General features: G+C 37.6%; 1 protein-coding gene across 5 annotated transcripts in view; it reads right to left on the reverse strand.

The window, feature by feature from the left end:
- The window catches only part of dis3l2 (DIS3 like 3'-5' exoribonuclease 2), a 140,687-nt gene that overhangs the window by 94,453 nt on the left and 25,121 nt on the right, over nucleotides 1-21,113 (reverse strand). For all 5 annotated transcript variants that reach the window (XR_001480119.2, XM_069197302.1, XM_069197303.1 and 2 more), the window contains 2 exons: nucleotides 18,520-18,621; nucleotides 2,332-2,545 (listed from right to left, as the gene is read on the reverse strand). Coding sequence is in view for 4 of the 5 variants with exons in the window: in XM_069197302.1 (XP_069053403.1) it covers nucleotides 2,332-2,545; nucleotides 18,520-18,621 (316 nt within the window). In the remaining variant the exon portion in view is untranslated. The remainder of the gene's footprint in view (nucleotides 1-2,331; nucleotides 2,546-18,519; nucleotides 18,622-21,113) is intronic.

The following is a 21,113-nucleotide window of genomic DNA, read 5'->3' on the forward strand; positions in this document are numbered from 1 at the left end:
TGCTAAATGAAACCTGGCAAGCAAGATGTTTAAAGAAACCCAATCATTTTTCTTGGACAATCAAGTATTTCAGAATTTGTCAAACATTTATATCCTATACACAGAGGTTTATATGAATGCACCTGTTTAAAACAAAACTCTCAAAAAGTCAAAAAAATAAAAATAGCTTGTCCTTCCACCACCCAAGAGCATTTATTAGACTGAGACAAAATATTTTTTTAATTGAAGTGAATGCAAAGAGTTGTCAAATTACAACAAACAGATTATTTTTGGAATACCATTAAATATCACACTCAAGATGCCTTAAGTCACACTTGGCCTCAGAGAAGAAATGAATTGTTAATCTGGCACTTGCTTTGCAATCACTTCTTTCATCTTGCTGCTTTCCCTCAATTGTTTCATGTTCTAAATCAGAACTGACACTTTGGGATCAGTTTCAATATTATGCTGTGCCTGTCACAAGCTATTAATTAATCAACCACACTAAAGCTATCTAAGAGTTTCTGGTATGCGAGTTCTGACTTACCTACTCCCATATTTGCTCTAAAATGAATGTGTGCCTTAAATGTTATACACGTGTAAGCTTCATGATCAACTTTTAAATCTGACTTCAACTAATTGAATTATTTATAAATATATGAAATGTCTTTCAACAATACAATTCTGCTGTGTTGTTTCATTACAGAAAACATACAGTAGACTTTATCACCGTGGACATACAGCAGTACCATACACCACTGCTATTTCTCAAATAGTACTTAAGCCTTGATTCTATTTGCACCAATGTCCTTACAACTGAGGGTTCTTCTGGCAAGACCTCACACCATACATAAAACAAAACCTGGAAAGGTTTCTTCATTCAAATGTTTAAAAGCCAAAACCATTTTTTAACAAGACAGCTCTTACCAATTGCAAGAGTCTAGTTAAAAAATAACATTTCCTTTAGTTCACTTCAACAACAGAAAGAATAATGGAACTATACGATATTTAGATTTATTATTGAAATAATCTAATTCCACTCCCAACATAACTGATAAAAGTAAAAACTGTAATGGGAGCAGAAGGGGAATTAAGAGAAGTTTGTATTACTTTTACTGAATGAGTAACTATTTGAGATAAGATATGAAAAGGGAGATATCTAGACATTGTGAAAGTCCCTGACAACACATCATATTATAGCAAAAGCACAAGGCTGACCTTCCTGTACTGCTCAGCCACTACTTCACTGTCCAGACTAATTAAAGAAAGACAGCACACGTGCACACAAACACGAAGACAGCCCTGGGAAAATTATTACATCAGGGTGTCGACTCATTTTGCATCACAAGCAATGAACCTCTTAGAATGACTAGAGACCTGCTACCAGCCTAACCACCTTACAGATAAAATAATGAGAGCCACGTTATTCACAGTTCACTAACACTTCCGTTGCAAAGTTGTTTTTCCTATTATTTCACATGTTTACATAACTGTAATAGTAACTAGAAGACACTGATGAGTCGACTGTTAGTCAGTGCCTGGTGAGAACTCTATGAACCTTGTTTAAACAGGTCGTATCTAGATCTGATGCTGCCAATAAAAAAGCCCCAGGTTCTTAAGTTTCAAGTTATGTCACTTGCAATGAATCTGTATCTGTACAATACTCTAACCTTAAAAAAAAACTTCAAAAGCTTTTTTTAGCAATGACTATTTTGTCAGTTTAAGATGATTTAAAAGCTTGCAACAGCCTGTACCCTGGTTCAAATCCAGGCTGACCCTATCAGAGTGCTGGGGGCCAGGAGGAGTGACCTGCAATCACCCAAGCTCGCTCTGCCTTTAAAGGCTAGATCCAAACACATTTGGAGAGAGCCTTGTGTCAGATTCTGAGAAACTGACTAATAACACTGGATATGAAAATGAATGAGGAAACAAGCTAGGTTAAGTTATCACTTTTTTTTTTTTGTTTCTTGTTATGGCACGTACTGTAATTGGACAAGGCAGTTCTCTCAATTCTCAGGGTAACACCACTTCCCTTATCCTCCAATTCACAGGATTGGAATTTAATTGAAACAGGACCATGTAATAGTAATGCAAGCTTTTTGTTTTTTTTTCTTCCAGTTGATGGCCTAGCAGTGCCTAAATTTTTAAATAGCAGGTCTTACAAAAATAGAGAACTGAGAAGAGGGAGACGCTTCCTGAAGGGAGGATGGGAGGAATATGCAATGACGTGCCTTGTGCTGAAGAAAATCTTTTGTAGTGATGAAATCTCCAATACAGATGTGTACACTCACTCCCTGCTGTCTGCATACTCAAAAATAATATTGAGGAACATGGGCGTGCTGTGAAACTCACCAGGAGTGCTGAGGTTTAATGGTTCTATTCTGCTGGCAAGCAAATCAAGGGCTGATTCCTGGTCGTCTCTGTCCAACTGCGCTTCGGCGACAACGTCAGGACCGTGCTCCTCCTCCGCACATCTGCCCAGAGCAGCACCCTCACACGGCAAAGGGGGCTCGGCGTGGACCTCCGGCTCTCTCAGCCCCTCCCCATCGCCATCCTGCTTTATCACCTGCACGGCAACAGACACAGAACACCGTCATCACGCAAAAAAAAAAAACACAGAGCAAAACAGATCGGCTTCATCAGGCCTGGATCTGAGACTGGCCTCCTCTTTACTCAAGACTACTGTTGAGACAGAAACCTATATCAAAAACCTGGATTGGAGTCAGATAATGGGCAAAAACCCATCAGTTTTAAAAACTGCAATATTGTTTTCATTTCCTGTTGGATCGTTTTATTACGGTCATGTCTATTCTGGACACTTTAGAGGCTCACTTTGGTTCTTCACCATTAAACTGAAGGGGAAAGAGAACACTCCTCCAAAAAGACAAGACACTTTGATTTCAGTCAGCAAGCATAAGAAAAAAAACTGAACATGGCCAACTTTTGTTGTAAAACTTTGCTCCGGGTATATTTACTGTCATGATTACAACCATATCGGAAGATAAAATTAATTTTAAGTCTCTTTTTTTTCCCCTCCACATCACTGATCCTGCAGATACAGCCACTTACTCACAATATATTTTGGAGAAGACACGCAATCAAAGAAATCAATATGCAAGGAATAATCCACCGCTCTCAGATTATACAAAGTTAAATTACAGTGTTTGTTCTACAAAACACATCCAAAAAGTGTTACTTCCATTTGGGTCTAAATACGTTACTTATTTATGGTTCATTTATATCACCCCGAGTGGCTGTCTCTTTAGCCATTGGGGGACTGAGTTCAAGACCTGCAAAAGAAAAAAAGTTTTGGAAGTCCACCTCACAAAATTACGACCAAGTTCAACCTAAAATTGAAAGGCCTGGGGTTGCTCAGGTCAGCAACAGGACTCAAGTTTACTTGGAAAACTCAAGAGAGGTCTGGCATGGTGCTTTTTGGTCTGCCAATAACCACCACCACAACGTCTCACTTTTCAAGAGTTCTAAATCTTCCCATGCTGAAAAAAAATCATTGTCGATGATGAAAAATTCTTGCTTTGGCATTCAAAAGACAGAAGAAAAACACTTTCTTTCCTGCAACTGCAGTAACATTACAGCAGAAAGCCTATCCCCTACTAAGGCAAATCTTTCAATGTTGACATGCTAAGCTTACTTTGTGGTTTTTCTGTTTTTCTTGGACACAAAATTGTCCGGGAATATTAGTTTCAGCAAGCAGTTATTATTGATGCATAATTAAAAATAACAGGGGAACACCCCAAAACAATGTTTCATTTAATGAACATTCTGTTTATGTCTTCAAAGGTGAAGTTACTAGGTTATATTAATTTGCTGCTATCAGTTGCAAATATTCTTCCCAATCTCCCAATACTAATAAACAGCCATCACCCTGACAACAGGTAAATGAAAATTCAGAATGAGTTTCATCCCTCATTTCTGTCAGTCAGTGCAATGTTCTTTTCACATCCATTCTCAGATGTATAGAAAACCTTTACCAGAAACTATGCACTTATTGGAAATGACCCGTAAGTTTTTGTTGGCCTTTGAAAATTACTCTGCTAAAAAATGACAAAACAGAAAAAAACACTGAACACCCATTCATAAGAACTCACACATATTTAGCTTGATGCCAGAAATTATGGATGTATTACAGAGCTATGTGTGCTGTTTCTGCACACAGAAGCTTAAAAATAATAATAAAGAATTGTATCAATATTATTAACAGTGAAAAATAAATATTCTGATAACTGAATTCTGCAGAATTTTATGGACATATAGACATCACTGAGTATCAGTTAAGATATTAAAAGGTACACAAAAAATTACAAGAGAAAGGTAATCTGATTTTGTTTCAAATAAGAAACTTATGTGTACAAATACATTCGTTAATGATGTGTTGCAAGCCTCTTTAAAATCTACTAATGTAAAGACACTGTAAAACTACTGAACTTATTTTAATGAAATTACATGTTAGAATGTTTGGCAATTAAATTTAATAATCACCACTGATTTCATTAAACCGTCTCAACAGTTCCACATTGGGTGAGTGCTAAATTTTAAGGAAATGTCAGTTTATGACACACGGATTTGAAATTCATCTTTCGTAATTTTAAAGATTAAGAAAATATACAGCATGGGGCCTGTTTTAAGAAAATCCCCTCACTTTTCTTTTCAACAAAAAAAATGAAATCAGTTTCAGATGACTATGACAGGATATCCAAGAAATTATTTTTTTTTCTTCTGGAGATCTATACTCTAGAAAAGAAAAAAATAATCCTTACCAGTGGTAATTGGACAGTATAAACATACTGTGTTGTCAAAAGAAAATTCTCCTAATAGCACATGTGCACCTTCAGCAGCAATTACAGCTGAAACAAGTCATCAATTCTGTAATTTGCTTATTGAGATACGTGACACCTCTCTGGTCTTCTCTCAAGTTCTAAATTTTGCCTTCAGCCATTTGTTTCAGCTGATTCCTGCAGCCAGGACTGTGCTTCTAATAACTTTTTTTCTGAATTAGTCAAACACCGTTGATAAACAGTTAAGACTGTCAGACCTGACATTGGTAGTTCAGGTAGGGAGCTACGTCAGCATGCGTATGCTGCAAGGGAACAAGTTAAAGGTTTATTCCATGCTGAAAAGAGAAGAAAGACATTAGCCAGGTTTGATGTTGCCTTAAGCAATATGTCAAAGGCATGCACACTTTTGGGGTGTTAAGACTCTTCTGTGGATACCCTGGAAATGAGGAATGAGGAAAATTCCTGTTCCAGGTTACCCATCATTGAACTTACCACTTTCTAATACTCCCTTTGGTAGGCAATGCCTACAATTGTAGTGGCTGTTATTCTATATTTTAAGAATGAACTCACCTATGAATATAAAGGGTTGGAGAGAGCAGAGAAAAAAGCAAACCAAAGCTTTGTCTCAGAGTTACCCTTCATTGAGGTTTAAGTGGCTGTTCACAAGTGCGGTCTGCGGCTATTTTAACAAACTCTTCAGAAGCTGAGAACTGCACACCTGGGACGCAGCACACACTGCTAAGGAGAAAGTTGTCAGCCAAAACAAGCAATAGAAATTTCCAGTTAATTCGCTGGTCTGCCAAGAATCCCTTTGCTTTTTCTTTTTTTTAATGAATAGCTCTAATTGGATCTTTTTATTAGAACAATTTATGTAAGTTATCCTAATAGACAACTATTCAAGTGAGAACTTCCTCAATAGGGCGTCCTCCATTGTACTTTCTGCGGATATTTACTTAAAAGGAGACGAAAATTAAAGCCTGATAGTGACAATTTAATAATGTCTTTGATGCACTGTTCTTTCTTACATCCAGTTTGGTGACTAGATAGCACGATCCCTTCCAAACCCCCACACGTCTTACACTTCTGACCTGTCTCTAAATCCGATACTTTTAAAATTCCCCAGACCAATTAGACAAGTAAGAGTTCTACTTAAACTCGGTTAAGACACTTCCGCTACTATACCAGCAAATTAAGAAAGAATAATGGATAAGTACAGGCAGAATATGGCCAGATGGTTTTGCCTTTTATTTATATTTTTCTTCACTTTCCAAGAGGAAAAATAAGGACATTAAACTTTGATTTCCAAGAATGTTCTGGGAAAAACACTATGGTGTTTGATTTCAAGCGAGAGGTTAAAAATGGGAGCTCCAGAAAACAACGGCAAGAAACAATCACTAGTCACAAGTTTGCAAATCCCAAATACAAAAGAACTTATATTTAGATAAAACTCTACCGAAACTGTAAGTAAACCTAAAAGATCAGCCAATCTGACACCATCATCTTAAGCAGTTGCTTTACACACACCTAAAAGTTTTACTAGATACAAAACTGAGGACTCAGTAGGAGCTCTTCCAGAAATAGGATTACCTGCTTACAGCTAACTTGACATTTAGAAGAGAGCTGGATATTAGGAGTTTAAAAGTGGGTGGGGCTTCTTAACACACAAGATGGAACAAACAATAGGACCCATTCTTTTGGCTACTGATTAAATAATACCTTCTCTTATTTTACATCTATAACCGTATATTAAAAACTAATTCACATGCTTTGTAAGAAGAGACTTCAGAAGACAATGGCTGTGAGGACCTTTACGAACACGGCTTAATATCGCACTCAAATAATGTTACAGGACTTGAACTTTCATTATTCTAAGTGGTCAAGTCCTGATCTAAACTGTGGTAACTTTTTCATAGTAGTGTGAATGTAGCCAGCACTAAACTCTATTCAAAGGTACTGAAACTATGAAAAAGAAATATAGATAAAAGCCTCTCAAATTTATCACTAGATTAAGAGTTTTGAAAAGCACACATTTATAACACTTTACACCATGAGTTAGAAATTTAAGAGCTCCACCCCCACCGCAAGTAGTTAAATTCAACTAGCACATCAGAAACACTTCAGTTACTCAATACATAGTTAACTTATGACATGGGCTTGTTAAATTACATAACATATTTGAAAGAAACAGTGATGATCTTAAATTTTTGATCAGATGAAAAAATCCAGCTGAAAAGCCAAGAAAAGGGACATTGCAAAGATTTTGTCTGAATTTTCCCTGAACTTGCCACAGAAGAAAGCAAATTTTAAAGACAGCTCTGAAATATATGTCCAGGATGAACAGAATTATTCTGGAATACATTTTCTGCCTAATAGCATACGTAATTTATGAGAAAGAAATGCTTGAATCTTTGTTTCACATAGACATTTGTATATACGTACAATGTTAAGAGGCCAGAATGCTCTGTTAACCAAGCTGTAAATTACTGGTTCAAATATTCACACTTTTTGAGGACAAAAAAAACAGAATAAATATCATAGTAGGAAGTCTGAGAAAGTAAAACACAAATATTTTGTTGATAGAACCACTTTTAAAAACTTTTAGAAACAGGATTGAAAAAAATTGCCTAGATGTCAGTATTCAGGACAGAATACCAAAAGTCATCTTCACATGTTATCACCTTACACTGCCTGTGTAATTTGTACTAAGTTTTCTACATAAATTATTTTTAATATTAAAATTCATGAGATACAGGCATTCTAAATGTGTAAAATACATGTATTCCATAAAACAATATTTGAATCTTACTACAAAAATAGAAGCATTTGTTCTCTTCCACTGCAGATTATTTTAGCTATAAGCTCAGAATCTTAAAAGTTAATTTTCTAAAAATGTTGAATCAAACAGATATCGTTTAATTGAATACATTGCCTGTTAACTTGAATTTGTTCTTTTCCACTGCAGATTTTTTTTGTTATAAGCTCAAAATCTTAAAAGTTAATTTTCTACAAATGCTGAATCAAACAGATATTGTTTAATTGAATACATTGCCTGTTAACTTGAATTTCAACAGCAGTTTTTAAACTTCACATCATGAGCAGTGGACCAACTTACAAACAAATGTTCAGATTTATACAAGAAACAGGTACTACTAAAATAATTAAAACCCTGCTCTGGAAATTTTTTTAACAGACTGCAGCATGGCAGGTGTTATAAAGCAATGCACATTTCTCTAAGTTTATATTGACTGGATTACATTAATTTGAAATACAGACATCAAGCATGACAGGCCTCCAAGGAAAAACTGATGCAAGAGTTGCCAGGCAAACGAACTTTTTATAGTTTCAGTTACCTGATCAAATTACAATGAGGGCATTTCAAATCTAAGGGGAAAATCGTCTCCTTTGCGGAAGGTTGGAGGTTTTTCCCTTCTCAGTCCTTTTAATAAGAGCCGCCAACCTAACGACTATGAAACCTAAATACTAAAACACACAACTGGTGAAAAGCTTAGCTGGAACATTAATCAGAAAACCATTGTTTCTACTGACCACTAGGGTCACTTGGGGTATCCAATTAGCAAGTATAACTATATCTCATGCACAGATACAGTATGTACAATGTACAGTAACTGGAGTCCTTGGTTTGTTCAATATACCACTCTGTATCAGGATTTTCTTAAATTGACTTTCAATTACCACCTTTTGTGGAGGTCATAAGACCAGGGTTGAAGCTCAGAGATAGAGCCAACCAGACCCCACTTTTTTTTTTGTTGGGGGGAAAAAGTTCAGACGTCGAGGTTCAGAAACTTTGTTTCTATTTTTGTTACTGTGCATTGTGTATATTTTGTATTTGTGATCCTCAAAGACAGCAGAGAGGTTGTACAGACTCTTCCCCTGCTACTTCAACAAGAAGAAACTGCAAGAGCTTAGTTCTTCTGAACTGGAACTCAATGGGAGAGCTAAAGCAACATGTAAAAACTGAGATAGGAGCAGTGAAAGCAGAGATTGGCACAATCACTAAGGACCTAAATGTCAACTACTCACCAACAGATGCTGGATTCTGGGTGTGGTGGATACATGGACTTTATTTAATCTCCTAACCAAAGACAAATTTCATGCCATATAGTGCCATATAGCTCATAAGATAATTCTTGTATTTCACAGCAACATAAACCTCATCTTAATAAAATGACTGAATTGGAAAATAAGTCCATTTTTTGCAATCCGCCTTTCCTAAGCTAAAGCTAAACAGCTAAAATTGGAGGTCAGACATCATACCATCATAACATTTCTAACACAGATGCCTATGTAGAATAGTCATTTTTTAGTGGTAAGCCATTTGCTAGCCTTGAATATCCACAGCAAGATATTCGTGCAGTTAAAACAGCACAAAGGAGTAGTGACGTCAGATCCCACAAACAAACTCTACATTTAATTTTTTTCTAAATTAGAAAAAAGAATACTTGGAGCAGAAGACCCTATTTTTCCCCACATCAAGACGTCATCCTTTTTTATTAGAAAAAATTAGGTTGGGTATTCAATACGATCAGGTAACGTGTGAGGTTTCACAGATCTTTTCATTTGTCCTTTTTCTGAAAGGGCGTCTGTACTAGGTGTCTATACACCTGTCTGTGCAAAAGGAAGTGGTTCAGGAGACCGCACAGATAGTATCCCTTAAATCCATTTTTCACAGATGTCAAGTCAGGTCATCTTCCACATGAAATGATACGCACTGCCATTCAGAAACAAATATTTTGGTGGGATGTTAACAGAAAAAGAAACCAGGCTTTGAGCAATGTACAATAACTCGAATCCTCGGTTTGTTCAATATAGGACGTAAAACAAACATCACAATAGGGCTTAAACAAAATGTTTTACCATAGATGTCATTGAAAAAAGGTAAAAACAGCTCATAATACACAACAGCTGTAATTCTGAGGTGAATGATGGCTCTCTCAAGGAGCTTTTTTACACTGCTTCAACTGTTGTAAGAGGGCGGTGTGAATTAACTGTCTAAATGCAAGGCAGACACCTACTGTACCGGCTTACTTACTCTGCACTTTTTACTCTTCCAGTTCTCACTTTTTTCTTTTATGGATAGAGGAGTTTGTTTGCCATTTCTATGTGTACTTTGGGATTCTTTTTGGCGCCATTCTCTCTGGAAGTGTGCACGGTATATTAAATGGTAAATAATGACCGTTAAACCAACCATCACACACAATAACAAACAGTAGCCAGTACAGAACAATAAATGTGTGGTACCTAAGTAAAAAGTACAGAGGTGCATTGAAGTATGAGGCATTACGCAGATATATACATTTTAATGCAAATCACATAATTAACAATCTAATCTAAAGGTGCTAATTTGATAGCGAGTGCAGAACACCAGGTTAACAACATTCTTAATATATGACATTTACTCAAAATTCACCCCTGAAATCAACCCTACTCTCTTTTCTATCAGTGAAAACTATTCAGACTCTCCAAGCTCCATCTCACAGATAGGATTTTGCAAGTGGCAGTCAATATAAAAAAAGAAGTGGAATCAATAAATCTAAAACTTGTTTCTGAAATGTATAAGGAGCTCAAAATCTTAGTTTCTGTCATCAAAATTAAAGAAATGCCAAAAAGTTAACAGTTTCGTTCATAAAGAAAGAGAGAAATTCCCGTAAGGAGACTGCTGCTTTCCCATTACAGGAAGCTCAGAATGGCAAATAACATGAATCAAATCTATACTGACACAAAGCAACTTTATGAACTATGAGGCTGTGATGTGAACAAAATGACTCACTAATAGTCTTAAGGATCTGATAAAGCACAGGAAGGAAAGGAAAAAAGAGGGGGAAAGGGATGGGGCGGGACGGTTGGGATGGGGCGATGTTCTCCACCTTTATTCCTTTATCTCAGCTGCTCCCTCGCTGGACTGAAGTGACTGGTAGCCCAGCTGCTGCATATCAACTATCGACAAGCAAGGCTTTGAATGGCTCCTAGGCATTACAGAGCAAGATGCTTCTGACTACTCAGGACTTGTGACGACGAGGCTCAGACACACTGTCGGGACAGCATCTTCCAACAGTGACACAACCCAGCAGGCTGGGTAGAAAAGCTACTTGTGTGTGGTTCAAACTATTTTTCAGTGACAAAAACCAACAGCTCTTAATCTATATAAGCAGACTTAATATTAAGACTCTTTCAGGTCACTTATTCAGTGTGGTAACATATCAAATTCCTGGGTAATTCCACGCTGAAGAGCAGGAAGAAAGAAGAAAGAACATTTTGGCTGAGAGGCCTGAAAGAGGAAGGGAGCAGGAATACAAAGCACAGGGCTGGGTACAGGCAACACATTCCAATATTACAGCAGTTCCTGGTATTAATGATCATTTTCACATCACCAATTAATTTTATTATATACAGACCCAAACTGAAAATGCTAATAGTGTGCTTACAACTCAGCGCGCAGTGATGCCCTCTATAACCACACATGCAGAATGAGGAAGTGCAGTTACTGTCCAATCAGCCCACCCACCACCAGTCAACCGACTACAAACCCCATGGAAACATCCAAGAGGCTCAGAGCTCACTTGAGAAAGAGCACATCTCTTACCAACATCAAAAGCTATAGGTGCCCAGTGGGAGCAGAAACAGCCCCACCAGACTTATTGCAACCCAGTGGTGCACTGCCACACGAGGAATCCCAGTCACAGAGGTTCAGCCTCGTGGCATGTGGATCACAGAGCTCAGCCTGGGCTCCTGAGTGACTGTAGCAGTGGAGCCAGTTAAATTAAAAACACCACAAACATTTCCTACGTAAAGAAAAGAGTTCACTCACTGAGTGGGTTGGTGTTTTTGTACACAGGAAACAGTGCTCATAAACAGCTCTGCTCAGTGAAGGCTTACTTGCCATGCCAAGATGTTAGCTGGACAGTAAAAACACGCAAAGCGAAGCTCCAGTGCATGTCTAGCAGGTTTTATAGCTACGTTACAGAAACTGAAGACCTTCAAAAAAACCAATTGTCTAAATAAGTAAATCATTTCAAATAGAATAATACAGACAGGTGAGAGAAAACCTGAAAAACTGGAAGACGCTGCATCCCTCAAGAAAAGCGCATGACATGCCAATGAAATTAAACAGCTACAGTGCTTTGCAAAACAATTCAGACCCTTGCACAGTTCACACATTTTTTTGCTTTAACATTTGCAGTCATGACACTTTGAACTATTTTAGGTGCATTAATAGAACCTTAATGACACCCTACTAGTGGTTCACATTATTTCAAAATACATGTGTCCATGGGTCAATTAATAGACTAGCCACTCCACAAAGGAAGTTTGTAGGAAACTGGAAAAAAAATTCAGATCCGGCGTGGGGTTAGCAACAAAGTACCTGGAAAAACCTGACAAAGGGTTTTGCAGTCAGACAAGACAAGACTGGAACTGGTGAAAATGCAAAGCATTACATCTAATGCAAACACAACAGAGTGCATCACTCAGTCAATATTATCCCTGCTTTTCAACATGGTGGTGGCAGCATGTTATAGCTCTGCTTCTCATCAGCAGCGACTGGGAAGCTGTTCAAGAACGATGGGAACATGGAGCAAAGTACTGGCAAATCTTAGAGGAAAACCTGCTTCAGACCTAAAACTGAGAGAAAAATTCACCTTTCAGCAGGACAACGATCTAAAGCACTGGAGCGGATTAAGACTAAGAAAGTCCTTCAGAGGCCGATAGTCCTGACCTAAATCAGTGAGAATTTATGGAAAGACTTGATAACGTCTGTCCAAAAGCAACCCCCCAGAATGGGCAAAGACTGCACCAAGGCACTGCAAAGATGTTAGAGACATACCTAAAAAGTGTTGGTGCTGTAATTCAATTATATTTCAGCTTTTTTCTTTTCGGTCATTACTGACATTTATTGTAATTTATCTTACCATTAGACATTTTCAATTATAGTTTAAAAAGTGTATGCGTTATTTTGTCATTTCACAAAATGGGAAAGGTCTGAACAATTCTGGTAGGCACTATACAGTACCTTGTACAAGTAAAGGATGTAAAGTGAATGTAAAGTAATTATTTTGTTGCGTGATATATCAGTTTAACGTATCAGTTGTCTGAGACCGGAGCACAGGAATCAGTATTGATCTGTTTCCGTTAACACAAGCAGTACGATATCCAGGTAAAAGTGAGCTTAACATCACATACCTAAGTGCATGTTAAATGGAAATCCTAAACCACTTAAGACATGACTTCATACAAAGTTCACAACCTAACGTTTCAGGATGAAAACATACCATTTAAACAACAGGTCTGTCATGTTGGGGGGATATGAAATTTTATTAAAAAGAGCACAAAAATAACTGACTTCCCATGGTGTGTCAAAGTGTTGCTACAGTATGTTCCCTACTGTAAAGTGACTGTAATAACCAAACCTGTCAACAATAAAACCTGAAGGATGGCATTACAAAATATTTTAAAAAAAACTTCCACGTATTAATATTTTTTGTTTCTGATGGAAGGTACTAATACGGACTCCACTTACATTATGTGAAAACTATTATTTTTGAATCCTTAACAATGATAAACTAGGAGGCAAAAATTAACCACAAAATGCCCTGGTAATACAGAAAGGAAAAAGATGTGCACAGATATTATTAAACACACAATCTGCAAGGATTTCTCTATGGCTAACAATGAAGAATGGCTCAATATAGTGAAAGGTGTGGTGTAAATTAATGTATCACAGTGAATTGTAAAACATTTTATAAACACAGCCTGTAACTGCAGGAACAAAGCAGCTTTAGTACTCTAGAGACATCGCTGAATAACTTATGTATGTGCATGACAATCTGCACATCATGGAATGTCTGATAGATCTTGGAAGTGAAAACATGTAACTCATTCTCTCCTGTTGATCATGCAGAAGACAAAAGCAATGGAATTAATTTTATCATTCCAGTAAAGCACACAAATACCACCATTACTTAATGTTTAAGACATGCCTTAGCATCAGTGTCTTGTCTTGAAGCTTTATAACATTTTTGTTTTAAGTAGCCTACAAGCTTAACCATAAAGAACCATGTACCGGTACAAGAAGCCTCAATTTACAGTAAGTGACCCTAGCCTCGGATACATCTGAGACCAACTCTCTTGACATAATTACAGGCTGATGTCAAGACCTCTGTCTGGTCCACAGGAAACTGCTCATAGTGATACTGCACACGGGGACTTCCCTTCTCAGCCTTTCCAAGTGTCGAAAGATGAAGGCACACCTACTGGCTCATTCTATTGTGTACAAATCAAACCTGGACTACACCCTGCGGGAAAAAGGGGTTTATCAATACGGTTAAGTCTTGCAACTTCCCTTTAAAGATTGCAGAGCCGGACGTGAAAAATATGTAATAGTGCCTCATACTTGTTCTTTTGATACTGGAAAGAAAAGACAGTTTACTTGCCTAACCAGTCTTAAGCAAAGCTTACTAACTTACAAGGCTGTGAAAAATAACCTCTGACACGTTCTTCTCCTTCCTCCCATATTTACTTACATCTTTTATATTGTTTTACTTGGCTGACATATCGTTCTGCATTTATTGTTCTGTACTACCCGCTGAATGTTGTGCATGATGATCGGCTGTGACCGTCAGTATTTATTATTTACTGATGTGTTATGTACTGTGTACATTGTGTGAAAGTGTTGTCTACTGTAATGTACACGTCCCAAGAGAATGGCACAAATAAGAATGCCAATGTACATGAACATACTGTATGGCAAAATAACCCCTCCCTCTCTAACACGTAAGCAGCTGCCGAAAAAAAATACTCCTTATATTTAGTCATGTGTATTCAGCCTTCTTCACACCTCAAAACACTGCGCAGAAACTCTAAGAATAAACAGAACAAAAATTACTACATTGAGCACTTGCAGATGCATCACCTTTAACGGCTTTTACTTCAAACTGAATGAAACCAAATGGTTTTAATGTTCTCCTCACCTAGATTGCCCTTTCGGAAGGTATAGTTGCAGATATGAAAACAGACCCAAGATGAAGAGCCCTGGAAGCTCTTGCCGCCCATCCAATTAGGAGCCAGGTGGCTGCTCGGCTATGGAACGGTTAGTGTGAAACAAGAATCCACAAGGAAGTTAAGAGTCTAGGGAAGAGTGAAAACAGCACTTCCTTGAGTGACTATCAAGATGCCCGAGAAGGAGAGCCAGCACAGCACACAGGAGTTTTATGTTGTATAAAGAGAAAGGTTAAATGAACTTTCATTTCCTGAACTCAAATCAAGAGGATATTTCCCCACCAGGTCTGTTATTTTCAAAAGAACACAAGCTATTTTTATGATCAAGAACGAGGCATTAAGCACAAGCTAATCGCTTTTTGATTGATTGTCTTAACATAATTTCGTTGCTTAATTTATGATCATGCCACTTCAACAGAACCTAGTTCATCCCTAAATGTTCTAAAAAACTTTGCTTCATTGCCACTCCCAAGGAAACACATGCCATATGTGTAGCTGAGCTCAAAGGACAACTGTGTACAGAACTCATCAGATACATGTATACACAGCAAGCTCCTTTCCTGAATTGCAAAGTGGCTGCTGTGTAATCTACACTAAACATAATTGAAGTTGATCATTGTACTTAATAGTAGATTAACAGGGTATGCAATAGCCAATTATGCAATACAGCTGCAGGCCTGGCAGTGTAAGAACAGGTATAAGAAACAGCACTGAGAAAAAGCAGAAACAGCACCAGTGAAACCAAATGAAAGTGTTTTTTCCAGTGTCTAAAGACCACCTGTATTTGAACTAAAAAAACAACAACACAGCAGCAGTTATTATAAGATGTCCATCACATCTATACAAATCAACTCATTTCTGGGAAGAAAACTGTTTAAAAGAACATAAAGTATGAATCAAACTAATGGAAATTCAATAGGCGACCATGAATATTTTGGGGGCAAAACAAGATCTCTGATAAACGACAACAAAACTGAAAAGTATATCAGTAAAGGTGATCACCATGAAGTGAATGGTTCACTCTTATGGGGGGGAACTGTCATAAGCTTGAAGCCTGGGGCTGGCATGGTAATGAGCTAATGTAATGATACTGTATGAAGCAAGTAAAAACCACAAGTTAGCACAGCAGTGAGGAACCTATTTGTATTATTTCCTGGCAGCTTTTGTGAGAGGATGAATAAATCCCGGCATAGAAACGTTTCAAACCTAAAAACAAACAGAAAAGAATATAAACAATGAGAAGACAAAGTAATCGCATCAGAGAGAAACATAAACCACTATAAAGGAAGCAACTCTTTATGACTGGCAAAAAGCCTCTGCCCAAATTCAGTCATACCTTTCAACTAAGAACCACAAACACTAAATTAGCTCATCTGCTAACACGGCAAGTTTGTTTTGATGCACTTTCTTGTCTTTGTGACTCACAATTTAGTGTGGACATACCTGACTCCTAACCAGAACAAAAGACAATTATTAGACATTTTTTCAAAACTTTTTTTGTAGCACAATAAAATTTTATGATAGATTTTTTAAGTGGGGAATTTTTTTTTTTAATAACTTACTGAGAGACAATTAGGCAAAGCTGCTCCGAGAGTCTATATCCTCTCTGCAGAAGTTTAGTTCTCATTTGCTCAGAAGTGGAGTTAAAGAAAATGGTCACATGGAGTGGTACTTTTAGTTTTTAATAACCATTCACGTAAGAGAGGAGCAATGCCTGTTCATTTCCTGTCACACCTATTGTACTAGGGGTTCTTTTGGAAAGTGAAAAAGGTCAGTATACAGGTTAAACGGTGGATTCTAAATAGATTTTGGTGAAAAATGTATACGTTATCTCATCAAATACCATACAGATCTGCTACGGTGTCACCGATTGTCAGGAAACCCATCAGAAAGTGCCTAACTACCTAAAGGACTGCATAGAATAGGAAGAGAGATCAGTATGTATCTTGTTGCCGTTGACCATCAAAACATTTACAGTACATTCTATTTTTTAATCCCTCCTTGATCCTCAATTGTTTGCAAATCTTTTCAAAGTATGAAGATCAAATTAATTCTACATTTTTAGGGCATTTTTGGAAAAAAATTGTGTATTTTTATCTGTCCAGTGTTGCTCTTAACATCTGAAGGTTTGTTAAAAAAAACTCTGCAAACACCTTTCTACTGGAAGAAACAATTTAACAAGTTCAGGCCTTATTATCTTAATTATCTGAAATTACAGATTTTACAAGATGGACATAATTTAATCAAATTCAAGAGGTATCCTTTCATTTGGATTTCTACACCTAATTCCTTCCCAATCCTTTTATGCAAGGTGCTGTAACAAAATCAAGAACAAGATGAAGCTTTTAAGTGCTTCTTTGACATAACCTATCCTAGGGCACCTAATCATTTTTCTAAACAAAAACTCCTCAGTCTGAATTTTCATCCCCACAAAATGTTAAAACCGCCTGCAATTAAAACACTGGAAGCATGTGAAAGTAAAAAAAAACTGCCCCAAGCATCTTACAAAAATAACATTCCAAATGCAAAAAAACAAAACAAAATGAAAAAGGGCTAACTGAAACAGACAATTATTGTTTTATAACTAATACATTAGCCTTAAGAAGGTTTGGCAATACAGCTGGGTCTTCAGGGGAGTCCTGTTTCTGAACAATGATGACAGTGCAGTTCTGAGATACCCGCTGGGAAAGTCAATCAGTTGCTGAAGGAAGATTCCCCCAGAGAACAGGGGAGGCAGGATCGAACATGGAGAAGCGCACAAAGCTGACAGAACATGGAGAGCAGCCAGGAACACTGGTGGACCGGGTCTGACTTACAGCTTGCTGCCAGGCCACACAGGACTGGATCAGCATGAACCCAGGATCTTCATTTAAGAAGCAAACACAAAAGCCACACAACAAGAAAAACGTACTGGTTGACTGACACAGGAACAGATTGAAAGGATACGGAGTTAATCCTCATAATACTTGCAAATGCTGGCTGTTTTTTTTTATGGTGTTGCATTACAACTGTAGATTTAGAGTGTTTAAAAGCACAGCTGCAGCAGACAAACATGTTAAAACAACCTTAAGTGAATTCAAAACATCACAATTTAAAAAAGCTAAAATAACATCTCACAGTTATGAAATACAGCCACATTAAATGAGATATATCTCTCTTTAAATGGCCCCATTAGTATTGAAATTATTATCCAAACCATAGTCTTAAAACAGCTGTATTTTAACCCAAATGTTAAAATATTATTGGAAATGTATATATTTGGACATGTATGTGTACTGTTAAAAGCAAGATCAAATCTGAGTTTTCAAAAAGCAGCTTAACAGTCCTTTACCACGGCACTGCTTCTTCGGGACTGAACTGAAAATATTCAAACAAGTATTTAAACAGCACTTGCTCCCGTCATTTCTGCCAACTGCTGAGGTGTGGCTGTTCCCAGCACATAGAAGGACACCCTATTTTGTCGTTCATTTTACCTAATGATTAATCTAACTCCGCTTGAGGACAGAAACCAAGCCCTTCCCAGAGACGGTGCGTTTTCATGTCTGTGGAGACAGGATCTGCCAGAGGACACCTCTCGTCACCAGTCAAGACGTGCCGGGGGACAAAGAAGGGAGGGGGTGAGGGGGGGGACTGGCCGTCACGACGGCACCCGGTGTGTCTAATGGAGAAGCAGTTCATTCCCTTTGGCCCTTCCATGAGGACAGACTGCTTCATTCAAAAAGAATTCCCTTACCTTCCACTGGTCCCGGGGGAGAAGTTTCACCACCACCACATCCCCGTTCAGAGCTCGGTTGCGCGCCACTACGCCTTCGATAAATATGTCCCGAGTCCCGTCCTGCAGTTGTGGGAGAGGAAACACACAAGTCATGCATTTTACAAGGCTTTTAAAAACGAAACCTTTCTGGCCAGGTCTGAATTAATTTCACAGCGCATCATACTGTAGATCAACAAGTGGAGGCACACTGTAACTGACAGGGCGGTGTGCTGGAGGAGATGCCCAGGTCAAAAGGGGAGAAAAAAGGCAACAAGATCGCATTTTTAATTGCTTCTGTAGTCATGAGATGCTGTGCTAATTCAGTCTGGTTTCAAACTGAACCCCTCTACAGTCTAGCTAGTTGTGATCCACATCGCTCAATGCAATTTATTGCCATATCCAATGACATCCAAGGATGATATTGAAAATGCCTGTAAAAGCTTAACAGCCCTTCCAGTACTGATACACTGCTTAGAGATAAATCTGAAATGTTTCACGACCTTTTCTAAACATTCAGCACTGTTGGCTCTCAAAGAACTGGCATTATCCGAACCCACTCTGCTAGCATAAAAGGAAATTTTATTAAATGCATGAGTTGTTCCCACCCAATAACTATCTCTAAAAAAACACATTTTTCTAAAGAACTCTTAAGAGATCTTCTTTAGAGATGCAAGGCTCCATAATTTTATATATTAGCGTTTACAAATTTTGAAATTCTAGCTTCATGGAAGTGGAAATGTATAAAAAATAACATTTGCTGAATAACAACATTAAACAAGAGTCTGGTAAAATATTTAAATGCTTTAGCGTCAGAAATGTCAAACTACAGGGTATATCATAACATGCCAACAATATGTCCTGTCAACTAGGCCATTTAATCCGCTCAAGTTGTCATACCCACGCAGGACAAACAGACCATCTAAAAGGCATTAGAGGATTCTTTCCTAACTGAAATAAAAACAATAACACCACATCAACCACAGTCTTCTAACAATAATAAAGAGATCAAATCTAGAACATTACACTTTTATAAGCAATACAGTACCACCCATTAAAGCTCTATAAAGGTCCTCAAAATATAATAAAGCTCAGCAGTGAAAGCTAAAAGCACAAAACTGAAGCCTCTACCATCCCTCCACTTCATTTATTTCCGATACCTGGTAGCGTGGTGGTTATAGCAACCAAAAGCTTTCATATATGCAAGAATCTGATACTCTGCCACAAGGACCACTGAAGTGTGAAATAACCATCACAGGGCTAGAGAAAAAAAAATAAAGGGGTTAGACCCTCATAAAGACATTTAACCGGCCCCCAAAATTGTTTAAAACAAAATTAGGAGGGGAGAAAAGGGGGAAAGTGAGGGCTGTGCCCTGAAAAGGAAAGCAAAGGAGTGACCTAACTAAGCAAAAGTTAGGTCTGATGACAAAAGGGTCTTTAGTGGCTCAAAGATCTTGTCTGGTGTCTTTTGCCTCATTTGAAAACAAAAATGGCTCCAGCTGTAATAAATGCCCACGCCTACAGCAAAGCTGGTTTTAAAATCAGCTGCAGCTTCCCAGGCTTGCAATCGTCTGCTAATGGATGACAAATCATGGCAATAATGTGAAAAGCCCTTCCCAGAGCAATGGCTGTCCCATGTCTTGTAAATCTGGGGAAGGAAAGTTTATTACAGCCCGCACTCCCGGTCACTCAAAGGTTTCCCCTTCAGCCCTTGAAGCGTTTACTTCATTGGCAAACCCCAAAAAAAGGCATCCTTGAAATTCAATTTGTTTTTTGTTTTTAATTGTGGTTATCAAACCCTGAGTGACAGACGGTACAAGTTATGGTGGAACACGTGTTAATTCTGACTCATGGAATATATGAAAATAATTTATCAAACCACATGAAGTCATCCAAGATTAATTCCACAGCCCATTAATGTGAAAGACACATTTCCGAAATGCACTGATTGACTCTTCCTGATGGTGATATTACATTTGAAAAAAAAAAATACAAGTTTGGGAAAGCTCATTTGGAAAACAAACGCTGTTCAAGTAATAATGATAAAACATGTTCTCAAATGCTGCACCAACGTCTTACATTTTTAACAGTTTTCAGCAGCAAATGCCTTAAAATGGACTTTAATACTTAGAAGTATAAGCCATAGTACATGTAAAAATAGTGTATTTACAAGAATAAAAGCAATTACTGTACAAATAAAGGAAATGTCATTTAAATTTTCTTCACACAGAATTATAAACTTTGTGCTTATACCTCTCAATAGGTTTGTACCTTTAATTTCACAGTTAACAGTTTTGAATATGCAAACTTTCTTTAAAGGCATTTAAAATATATCCATCTTTTCAAAATATTGTTTCTTAATAATACCTCTACCGAGTTGAACCAGGTATGTACATCCATGGATTACCAAGAAACTACCATTCGCAAAGTGAAATAAACTTCTTATCATTGAAAACTCCTACACTTTTCTGCAAATAATTGATTCACAGGGTGTGAGCGGATATAGTACATTTGATATGAGCTATTTGTAAAATACATATTCTTCCATGTTGGGAAGTGTCTGTACAACCAAATCT

Source organism: Lepisosteus oculatus, chromosome 13 (genome assembly GCF_040954835.1).
Source record: "Lepisosteus oculatus isolate fLepOcu1 chromosome 13, fLepOcu1.hap2, whole genome shotgun sequence".
Lineage (NCBI taxonomy): Eukaryota > Metazoa > Chordata > Actinopteri > Semionotiformes > Lepisosteidae > Lepisosteus > Lepisosteus oculatus.